We start from the raw sequence: 12591 nt of genomic DNA, 5'->3' as shown, positions 1-12591 counted from the left end.
AATGTCCGTTCGTTTTTATTACATATCCGTTAAAGAGCCACGTAAAAGACATTATCTTGTAATTCTACATAGTTGCAAAATTACTATAGAACATTTCAAGACTTCTTGATATAGCATCATAATATAAATCCATTTTATTATACTGTATAGTATTACATGTTCTTATAAAAGCTGTATTGGTGTCATTTCTCTTTGTAATGATTGGCTTGTAGAACTCGCTCTTATTTTGCTTTATAGCAAGGCACCTAGGGTCTATTTAAAAAAATAAACTGAATTTACCAAATATGGTTCTTTGCCTGATAAAGCCCCTCGGTAAATCCTACCCTCCACAAAAGTGAAAGCCACTGAACCAAGACTAGGATACATAACTCCCACAGCAGGGTCAAAACATCATACTTGCAGTTTACATCCAATAATACTAAATCATGCTGGGTAACAGGAAAGGAACAAAAAGATATGCGCAAGACAAATAATAAAGATTCAAAGCTCCCACACACACACCCTTATCTATTTAAGGGGGTGCCGGAGGGAGCTTATGCATCTGGTTACTCCTAAACCAATCTGGCAGCAGCAGCTTTCAAATCCAAGAGGTTGCTGCAAAATTTCAGCAGGAGTGGCAATGAGCAAGTTGAACTCAAGTTCAACTAGACACGGGCGTCTCCTCTCATTGCTCTATGAACGCATACACACACACGCGCACGCGCACACACACGCGCACACACACACACACACACACACAATGCAACAATGTTTGAAAATAGCCCAATTTGACTGATAATTGAGTCATTGTTTTTTACACATCCATTTAAGCATGTGTCCAAAATTTAAAATGATCGGGACGACGGCCTTTGTAAAGAAAACATTTCGATTGGCACTCTCATAGAGACAGTATGCGTTAAGACGCTTGGAGAAAAAAAGCTGTCATCGGAATGCAAAACCCTCAGAGTCTTTGGACCGATCAGCTTTCCATCGATCTCTCATCGCTCGGATGATACGCACACAAAACCCTCATTGAAACGGTGTTCCCTCACCATTCAGTGGAGCACTGACTGATTGAAGTGTAGGGGCCAAATGTCCTCTTTGACACCTTGTCCATCAGTGGAGCTTTGTGGACAAAAAAACAAAATCTCCATCCATTTCCTTTGCCACCTATTAGGCATTGGCTCACTAAAAGCCAAGAGTGAGCTGGCTCAGGATGAAAGGCAGGGAACACCACAGATTGACCACCTGTCAATCACAGAACTGACAAGGAACTATTTTAAGACCTATGGGTATGAATGGCTGCACGTCTCTATATTTCGTGTGATTGAAAGGCGGACCAGTCCAGGGTGTACCTCACCTCTTCCCTGAAGATGCGAAAGACTCCAGCTTACCTGAACCCCTCATAAGGCCAAGCACGATAAAAATAGATGAACTTTCTGTCTTATTGCCTTTTCAATTGGCATCCTGCTCCTTTTTCCACAAGCACACACCCATAAACACACACACACCACATATACAAAAAAACACGCCATCGACCTCATTACAAGCGGAAACTTGGGTAGTTAATACTTAATAACATTGCAAGAACCAAAAGCCATGATGGAGGAATAGCAGCACTCTCCAGTGCATACCGAAGCCTTCATAAAGCTCACTGATGATGAGAGCAGTTTCAAAAAGCCAACATAAAACATCGGAGCGGCTGGCAGAAGAAAACAGGCGTCAAACAAGCCAAGACGTGAGGGGTAAAGCGAAGGGAAAGATAAGGTCAGAGCGGGAAGGGAGGCTTTGAGTCTGAAAATAACGAGAAGGAAGAACAACAGGAAGATGAAGGCACAAGCCAGAGAATGTTGAAGTTAATGATGGATGTGCTAAAACTGACAGCAGCAAGCAGAACAAATATGAGGAGGACAGGAACTTCTCAACATGATGTTGCCATCTTCTGTATTCTTTGATATTTATTTTGGTCTTTTATCTTCATCTATATCAGATCTGAATTTGTCCATTGCTGTGAGTGACAACTTTAACATTTTCCCTGCTAAAAAGTCTGCAGCTATCTGGTTTGAAAGATCTATCAAAAGGTTTGTCTTTTTCATGACAGTTTTGAAGATGGGTTGTCATAACTGAGTGAACATAGACCACAAATGTTTTTTTTTTGTTAATATTCAAGTTGTTGACTGACAAGAAACTGTCATTACATTTTTTTTGTTTATAGTGATGGTTGTATTTCCATTCCAGAGAAAATACTTGACTATGAATTATGCGTTGATTATACTTCGTAAAAGTTGAACTATTTTGAAACTTTTGCCAAATGGCGCTGCAGTGATAATAAATGCTATGTGTGGCAGTTGAACCCACACTACTGCCGTCTACAGGACTGGAATGGAACGGACCGACTTCTTTACTAAACATAATTACCGCATCACTCGGCCTTGGTGTTTCAGATCCTTTTTTAGGCCACTTGTGTTCACCATTTGTGGTGTCGCAGTTTTATACTAGCAAATTCGCCTGTGTTAATTCACATTATTTTTTTATACAGTATTGCAATTTGTGATGAGAAATAAGCATTGTGATTGAAGATTCCTTGTGTCCAACCAAAAAGGTTTGCAGTTAGCATGACATCCTAACTTTAACCTGTGTACGGTATCTGTGAGACGACACACTTAAACATGCTAAAAGAAGAAGTCATCTGGTCCCCACACTTGCACACAAACACAGCAACTTACACTCTGTCACCTGTCAGGCTTATCACTCTCTGCTCATTCCGAGGCTAGCGTGTGGAAAAAGTCTAACTTTGGGGTGACAGGCCTTCATGATGGGAGGATGTGCGGCACCGACTAACTTGTCAGACATATCAGCACAACACAGATGGCACGTACCGACATGTGACTTTCACATTATTGCAGGTGGTCTGCAAAAATGGAAATGAAAAATAATTGTAATAAATAAAATGCTAATTTTGTGAATCATTTACCCATCACATTATGTCAAATGTAGCTGAGATTCCCAAAATAAACAGATCCAAATAAATAGCCTGTATAGGTCTATCCTCCATGATGTAATGCCATTCTGCACCACTGCAAGATTTGCAGATATTTTTTGATGATGTACATAAAAAATTCTTGGTGTGACCACTGGGGGAAAACAAGCTTTAGGATTTTATAATAACAAGCAGTACGATCACTGAACGGACTCTAACTCAGTTACAGAAATGGAGCCCGGTCAAGTTCACATCCATCTAATTTACAAAGGACAAAAACAGCACATACGCATGTATAGACAGTGACACACACACACACACATTGACAGACACACACACACACACACACTCAAACTGAACTAATAGCTTACATCTGTAGCTTGTTATCCATCTTAACGGCTCAACACCTCACTGTAAAAACAAGTCTCACTTCTCCCTTTCCTCACTTTCCTGTGCCCATCAATCTGTCCATCCGTCTGTCCATCCGTCTGTCTGTCCATCCATTTAACCTCAGCTCTCCATTGTAAATCGGTGCCTTGTGTCTATCCATCTTCAACTTCCTTTCTGGTTTTAGTTTTCCCCACTCAAAGCGGCTTCCCTTCTCCAATATGTCTTGGGTTTCATCCCAAGTGTCTGTCCATCTGTCTAATTGTCACTTTTACCTTTGCCACTCACATAGTTATTCATCGGATATTCTTAGGCTGGTACACAGGTTGCTTCCAAGCATCCATAAGGGAAAACTTTACATCTGTCTTCAATGTGTCTCGGTTCCCCACAGGCCACCTCGACAGACCGAAAGTGACACACTAAAGATGCCTGGTTTCTGCGAACGTGTCAAAGCTCTCCGATGGTATCGCAAACTTCAAAGATAAGCACGTTTATTCAAGGATTTGTTTACAGTCGTCAGCCTTACAGCCTGTGTGCGCTGGGTTGTGTCAACTGCAAGAAAGACGAAGAGTCTTTTTTTTGCATTCTCATTCAACTGCTTCTCAATGACCAGGAGGTTTGGTTTCAAATACTTGAAATATGACGAAGACCTTCGTGGAGTGTAATAAGAATGTCTTTTATTGTCCACATTTGCTTCATATTTTAAAATGGGAATTAAAGACATCCTTTGTATCCACTGGTTTTCTTTGATAGATGTGCAGATGAGAGTATCTGGTGACTCAATTCCACATGCATGAGTTGGTCCCTTTGTTCCTTTTTCCTCGTGGCAGAACTGGCATCATGCTGCAACCAGATAGCCTTGAAAGCAGCAGCAGTGTGTATCAATTTGACCTTGTAACGAACGACCACTTCAAAATCATGCAGATACTACATTTGCACGGACTACAGAGACCAGTATCGCTAAGATGTTTATTTTAAGACATTCAAGTGCTCTGATGTACTGGGAGCTCCAGTAGTAGAAACTCAATTATTCCACATTTGTTTAACAGTAGTGCAATTAAAAAGCAGTTCTTGCTGTTACTACTTTGCTGCAGGGCAATCAGAGAGTTTTACATGAAAACAAATGCATTCCAAACTACTTTCCTAACACATTATGCAAAAAAAGTGCCCACATTTTGCCCATAAAAGGCTCATTTGGGTTTGCTTTTGCCTTCTTTTCCTTTTTGGCTGGTGGGTAGAGGATAATGGTCAGGATTCCTTTGCATACTGTGAAAACCCACATTTTGTCACTGTCGCCATAGTAATTCACAAAACATGGCAGGTTCACATTCAGATTATCTCGTCGATCTTAAAACCAGCCTCGGGCCTTAAATATAGGGTTACGCTCATTAATATTATTATTATAGTTATTATGCGTAATCACGATTTTGAACGGAAATAAACACACACACGGTGATCAATGTTTAAAGCTCAGTGGCAGTCTGCATTCTTTCATTGTACTTGTGTTTATTCCAATGTCATTAACTTTGATTAGACATAAGGAAAAGATTTCTACTGGTTTGGAGTGATATCTCATGGAAACTATATTAATTCCCTGGCTATAGGTTTCCATCAAGTGATAAAAAGCAGATGCACTGAATATGTGCACTTTTGGGGGGGAGTTGACGGATTTTGCAGAGGGAGTGAAGAGGTTCACTTCCAGATTTCATGCTGACATGTCTCATGTACAAATTGGCCACTGGTCGGATCCTACACTGTGTGAAGCTGCAGACTGAAATGCACACACACACACGCACACACACACACACACACACACACATGTATGTATAGGCTAAAATGAAAAGGGAGCACATCTGAATTGTATTAGAATGCGTATGCCAGCAAAATATAAAATGCATGCCAGAATCACTTACACACGTCAACATGTCTTCTTTAAGTCACTGTTGTCATTTTTGCAAAGCAAACTTGAGGTTGCTTCCAATTATTTGCTCCTTCACATTTGATTTACACACACACAGGCACACACACACCTACATACACACACACGTATGCCCAACTACGCATCGACGAACAAAGCGTTCATTGAGAGTGTCTTTCCAGGTTTACTTTAGTTTGGCTGTTTATTGTTGCAGAACGTTAAGAATTTTTGGAATCTGACACATTCCGCTCCATGTTTATGCTACCTGGTATCATATTAACATCCCACCTCTTGTTTTTGTGGTTGTCTCATCAGCAGCAAAGAACGTATAAATTACTAAACCAGGAAGAAAAATGCAATCATACGTTGAGCTGTTGAAGTCGCAATAATATTATGCTGTTTTGATGATGATAATGAAGACTGTCAGAAGATCATCAAGTCAGCTCTATCAATGTACATGCTAAATGCTAATAGACGTTACAAAGCATTATTTTAATGTGATTGGGCAAACATTGGATGTAACTCTGCACAGGCAGTTCAACCTATATTGGACTTTCTCCTATTTTCAAGATGACAGTGCATTCATAAAACCGATTTTTGAAGGTCGGATTTTACTGACAAATGACTGAATAGTGGTGCTTTAGTGAGTAGTTTAAGCTTGACTTAATAAAATGAAGCCCTTAAAATTATTTATGACCAAAAGAAATGAAAAAGGGGAAATTGTCTTTCCTTTCAAAAACACTATTGAAATAAATCACAGACTTGATCGTCAAATCATGACAGAGTAAATCCTGGGATTTCCTGGCAACCTGTCACCGTTTCTCACTGCTGAAACCTCTTTGACCTCAATGTATCAACACGGTGAGACATGCCGTAAAGTAAGCAGCAACGGTTACAATTTGATTTTGATTTATATAGTTCTCTGTTTTTCGACTCTATATGGAAAATTGGAAAACCACTTAGGGGCACAAATTTTAGGCAGAAAGTGAATGAAAGCTGTAATTTTACTATTTATGCTGTCCTATGCTGCAGTTTCACATTCCCAAGCAATTCGTGTTAGGGTCAGTAAAGTTGTCCATAGTGGCGAATGAATCAAAGATGGATGGAATTGAATCATTATTTTGTATTAAATATTGAATGTTTATTTAAAAGAAAAGCAACACCCACATTTGCTGTTTTACTGTTTTCCTTATTAATTGTTAGGATAGTAAAACACACACACACACACATACATAACACTTCTCTCCTCTCTGTCATCTCAGGAGGCTTCTGATTAGTCTGCCGGGCCAAGCCAAACACAAGCAAGGGTCTTAGCTCATCACCCTCGGTACTCGTCATTATCATTACGTCTGTCCTTCTCCATTTTCATTCTCACCGCCCTGCTTGACGCCACTTCTTGGAAACAATTCTCTTTTTCTATCTTGTCCTTTTGCTGCCTTTTCCTCGATGGCATTCATTTGGCCCTGAAACTTTTTGTTTTCTTATCAAAAACAGTTTCTAAAACTGAACATATGTATTGGAGCTCACATGAGCAGATGGTGCAACAACGTTCTCAATGACTGACACACTAATAACTGTAGTACACGGTTGAGTGGTGTTTAAAAAAGAAAAACATTTGGACACACACAGTGGCCTAAGAGAACCATGACAAGTCGCTGAGTCAAAGTTGCACATCCAATCCAAATAAAGAAACAATAAATCAGTGCAGAGCTGAAATGTTGTGTTCAGGGTGTGTCAAGTGCAGAAAGTTTGGACAAATGGCCTCTCAGAGCTGGAGGCACCCCATCGGTAATGTTGCAATCACTCCAAACTACTTGCAGTGGGGGGGACTACAGTACTGTCAATGATTTTGGCTTACCCATGATTGCAAGCGTTTACAAATATTTTATTTTCATAGTTTATCAATTGTTCTTTGGTAAAAAGAATCAAGAGTGTGAGGTATGTGGATTTTTATGTATAGATTAGGTGTGTAGTTGTTTTTTTAGTATGTGCTGGTAACATGGGTTTATATGTATTGTTCTATTTTTATTTTTCCAAGTGCACTTTTCTTCTTCCATTCTTTCAGTGCCTTTGAAAAGGTAACTGACATTTTCAAGAAGATCCAGAGAGTGGATTCAATATTTTTCATTTATCCTTAAACGTCAGTGAACACATATTTTTTGTTTTCACTCCTATGACGGAAAATTAATGCTGTGAACATTTCCAAACGAGGGTTTCCAGAGTTGACCATAAGGAACTTTGAGGTTGCACTGTGACTTCACCTCATAATTTTAAATATTTTATAAATCATTGTTGAATTTACTTTTTGACAGTTTATTGTTATTCTGAGGATGCCAAAATATTCAAGTTTCGTCTGGTTCAACTGCATATAGTTTCACTTGAAAACCTATTGTTTATTGGAAAATCTGGCACCTTTTTTTTTCTTGGGTTTTCAATCAGAGGTCTGGGAGTACTTAAAAAATCAGCTTGTGGAGAAGAAAACGACAGAAAAATTGCTGTCATCGCGCTGGAACACAACATGACTGCGGAGAAGAGAAAAAAATGACTGAGTGATGAAAAAGAATAGTGAAAGTGAAAAAAAAAAAAGGTGCTCAAGCACAGGAATGGCTGCCACATTCTTGTCGGTTCCGGCAGGCTCTCAGATTATCCCGCTGGCTCCAAGAACAACCAACACTCGTCTTTGTATCGGTTTGTCGCCGATGCCAATGGAGCAAACACGCTAATTCTTTCACAGGCGGCGAGACAAAACTAACAGAACCCTTGACTCTGAGAACTAATGTAATCGGCTCAAAAAAAGAGGCCAATGGTGAGAGCTCCTTGTGTTTTCAAGTTACCCCCCGCTTTTGCTGAAAACAAAGTGAATATTGTATAGGACGACTGTGTGTGTGTGTGTACCTCAGGTCAGCCAGTGTGTGTTCAGTGTCTGCGTTTGCCTACAATAAGACACAGGAAGAGTGAATAAAAGAAGTTGGCAGGTTTGTCTAGAGAGGAAAGACAAATAATGGACAGAAAAAAGCATGATGGGAAACTACTGTGGCTCTTTGCCAGAGCTCCTCCGAGGAGTGTAAGCAGGTGGCAACTTCTTTTTAACACTTGTATGACAATGAAACATGTTGAGTAAATAAGGTGTGCAGCGAATGACTCACATTCACATTACGCTTTTGTTTCAGAGAACCCAGTTGCGCTTGAGCGTTTACACGGACGTTCCGGCACAGTGAGGACATTTCCTGTGACAGGCCCTCTGCGCCAATTTGATATCATCCGGCCATGGAGGTCTGCTTGCAAAATGTAATTTGCATGCCTCGACCTGCCGCAGTACTCAAGCAGATCAGTGTCTTCTTCCAACACGTCAAGGACATTCAGCACACCACCTGTGCGCTGCATGTAGAGGGAAAGGGAGGAAGCACTAGGATGAGGTAAAGTAGAACAACCGGCTGGCACCGGTTTGCGAAAATACCTAAATTGAGTCCATCCTGCCCCTGTGGAGATTTAGGTGCTAGAAGTGACTTCCATGTGAATGTAAATGTCTTCTTGGGTCTTGATTAGACGGAAGAAGTACAAAGAGTGCAGGTTTTCAGAGGTAAAAAATACTTTCTTCCTGTTTCGACCCCCCCCCTATCCTAATTGATTAAAATGAGATAATGACACTTTTTCCTGTTGCAAAATTACTTCCTAATCCTCCTGGGAATACAACACCCTGAGAGCTTTTCCTGCTTGTCATGAGCAAAGGGTGGGGTGAGGTGGGGGGGCGGGGCGGGGTGAGGGACAGACTCCACTCCCTGAGGTGAAAAGCAAGAAAGAAGTCTTGGACGGCCCATGTGAAGTCAAGTCAAGGCGGAAATTATTAAAGGTGTGTAACCTGTGGTGTTATAGGTCAAGAGCTCAGGAAGCATTTCTCCAGCAACAACAATGTTATAGGCAGAAGTTCTTTCCTTTTTGCAGGATGCTTGAAAAAAATTGACCAATTTCTACAATGAAGTAAAATAATTTTATTGGCTACTTGAAGGTCGAAAAAAATATTCAAAACCTTGGTCATTACTTTTTTTCCCCTCTTCCTGAGTCTGTCCAGTATGTTAAAACAAAAGTTTTCACCTTCAAGATACCTTCAAATTCTTCTAAAACAGCTTCACACTCAAATCTAGTCAAAATCCAGAATTTGAATTTAAAGAATGGAAAGCTGGTAAGAACTCTCATTTGAACGCAACACCGCAAGCAGTCAATTTTATTCATTACCCCTTCAATTCATTTTGTATCAAGCTAGTAGAATTTCCTAAGGTAAATTCAATACAAAGTTTGAACACACAACATGTAATTCTCTTGGTTTACTCATACGGTGAACTTCAACTGGGCGTGCCAATAAACGACTTGAAGAACGGTTTGACAAATTGTTCACTATCTGCCAAACTGCTGCTTGTTGGGAAGGGAATTGAATTCAAGGCCATCTCCAAATGCTCATATCTAAAAAATGTGTTCATAAACTGGGCCAATAGTCATAACCTAGCATATTTGAAACAATACATGCTAGGCATAAATTCTCATACTGCAGGTGTCTACAGTTAGCTGCGCTAGCACAAGTCATACCAAAAACTCCACTGCCTTGTTGTTTCCCCTTGAGTGCTGTCGCTACGTCCCTCCGAAAGGAAGACGACGTGAGTGTTCTCCTGAAATCATGGCACGGCACTGAAGGAAATCCTGTGTGATACAATCTATCACAAATGAAGACTACACACACCCACTCCGTCTTTACTGGACGCAAACAACGAGCTTGATTTGTCAACAGCCCTTGAAAACAAATTCAAGCGCGCACACGCACCAACTTTTGCAAGCTTATCATCAGACAGCTAAATGAGTCATGGCCAAAAGCCGGTTTAGATTAGATGCAGGAAGAAGTGCTTGATACATACAATACATGGACAGCTGGCCATTCCACCTTCAGGAAGTGAACAGTGAAACAAATGTGGAATGTGCAAGAATTCTTGTCCATCCTAGAGGTCAGCAGATGTTGCACCTGAGAGGGGGCCTGCTGGCTCCACTTCAATTGCTGTTCTTCCACACCAAACTTGTCCAAGCTTTATGATGTCAAAGTACAGTATTTTGGGTTCAGATAAGTTTACACTGTAAAATGTAAAACTAACCTATGAAAAAATGTCACAAAATAAAGGCTGCTGCTATTTTGTCACAACATTGTTCATTTTGAGGCTTCAGACCACAACCTAATTAGGGTCAGAACTGCATAGTGACAATACTTGATTCCCGGCATTCACAACAAGTATGCTGGCACAGAAGAGCACTGGGCCTCAGCATTCACAATGGCTTTTGGCAAATGTACAAATGCTTGATTTCTATTTCCAACAACAGCAGAATAAATGCAAATGCAGCGTTCATTATAATTTTTTGCACACAACAGTTTGTTCTGCGGCATTCACACAAAACTTTTAGAATTTTACCCGACCATCCACCGGAATTGCATTGGCCTATAAAAAAATTCCATATCAGTCGGGCCCCACCTCTGACACAGAACACTCCAGTGCTTAATTTTCAGCAGTGAGCATCCATCAAGACAACAAGAAAACAGTCGCAAGTGTGGAAGTTTATAGACATTTTACAATCCCCCATCACACTTCATAAATTAGCCAACATCCTCGGCGGGTGTTTTCTCAACCGCTGTGAATAAATTCTAATAATGACACAATCCCACAGAAGAGCAAACTTTCCCCAAATCGCCGCTGGCACTCATCACACAAGCACGCCGCCCCCCTCTAACCTGTACAATAAAAGCACCACTACAGGAAGCTCTCAAAAACAGAAGCCAAAAAGTGCACATTAAAAGTTTACGCATATTTTACTGTACGTTAGGGGGAAAAAACTGTCACAAAAAGTGAATACTGTACACGTTGATTGTACCTTCTGCCATCTGGTGGAAGAGCATCTAAATGTTTTCCCAGTCACTATACATTGTTGTCAATAAATATATAAACAAACATACATTATTTTTAGTAAACAAATCATTTTCAGACCCATTGACCTGATGAGCATTAATTACAATGTCCAATCACATGCAAGCAAAAAAATTAACTTGCAATCCACAATGTGGTTAGACACTGAGCAATAACAATAAAGATTTAAATTCTCAATACACAACTAACCCGACACATTGATACTCTAGATAGGATTAATAGATGGAAAGATGTACCTTTATAGGAGAGTCTGAGGCGGGGCACATTTGACTTGCTGCTGGATGAGACGCAAGTGGCAAGGAACGCCAAGAGAAAGAAAAAGGGGGTAAATCCTGCCATTCTTCTAGATACAATTTCAACCTGCCTTCTCTAGCATCAGACTGAATATTCCAAGAACGTAAAGCCAGGAATGTTCCTCTTATCCCAAAGAGTCTACATGCATCCCAAAATAATGGATAGACAGATGCTGGTTGTGAGCGCACTGATGACTGACTGACTCACTTGGGTCAGGACTGCTCTGCACTTCCTCACTGCTTCCAGCACATGTGCACCAGAAGAGAGGACAAGTATGTCTGGAGCCAGGAAAGAAGCAACACGCCTTTCTGCCTACCCCCTTTTGCTCTCTCTCTCTCTCTCTCTCTCTCTCGCTTGCTCTTTCTCTCGCATGCTCTCTCTCTGTCTCTGCATAACTGCAGAGTATATTTTGTTGCTATTTTTTTCTTTTGACGATTGAGCTGAAAAACACTTCCCACTTATTATTCACGCTTTGACACCTGATGTTAGTGCACTTGCAAAGGCCAAAATAAGCCTACTTGATTCAAAATACTGTGCTGTCAGGCATTTTGGATGGATATGGGTGAATTCTTATTTGTACTGAATTGTACTTGGTTTACCACTCATTGACCTTTGCAGTTGACTCACTGTATTATGGTTACAATTCTGGCTCTGTGCTCCCCTTCGACTACATCAGTCAGCCATCAGATGAGCCTCAACTAGTCTCAACACAACATTCTGATTACTATTGCATCTGTGAAGTATGAATTGAGCTGAAAAAAAAATACAGCCATTTTTATCCATGTCAAGAGGATGCCATTTTGCCAATTGCTGCAGACTAACAGAGCTTAGGCAATGGCCAATCACAGCTCACCTGTTTCCTGGGTTTGGTCATGTGCGAACTGAACCCTTTTCTAGCCAATAACTGCTAGCCAACTGGAAATATTGAGAAAATATTATGGGCAATCTAGTCTTCAATGTACCTAACAAGCATGTTTTTGGAGTGCGAGAGGAAGCCAGAGAGAACATGCAAACTCCATACAGTAAGGTCAGAGGTCGAGACTTGAACCAAAAACCTCCAAACCGTGAGGCACACA

The 12591-nt window shown here is 40.6% G+C and overlaps 1 protein-coding gene across 1 annotated transcript in view; it reads right to left on the bottom strand.

The window, feature by feature from the left end:
* sema3bl (sema domain, immunoglobulin domain (Ig), short basic domain, secreted, (semaphorin) 3bl) overlaps positions 1-11805 on the bottom strand; it is a 36969-nt gene extending 25164 nt beyond the window's left edge. The window contains exon 1 of the mRNA XM_037275127.1: positions 11458-11805. Within this exon, the coding sequence (XP_037131022.1) occupies positions 11458-11560 (103 nt within the window). The 5' untranslated portion in view covers positions 11561-11805. The remainder of the gene's footprint in view (positions 1-11457) is intronic.
* Positions 11806-12591: the final 786 nt, after the last annotated feature.

The sequence above is a fragment of the Syngnathus acus genome, chromosome 2, assembly GCF_901709675.1.
Source record: "Syngnathus acus chromosome 2, fSynAcu1.2, whole genome shotgun sequence".
Lineage (NCBI taxonomy): Eukaryota > Metazoa > Chordata > Actinopteri > Syngnathiformes > Syngnathidae > Syngnathus > Syngnathus acus.
Note: the sequence above shows the minus strand (reverse complement) of the source record. Positions and strands in the feature narration are given on the sequence as shown.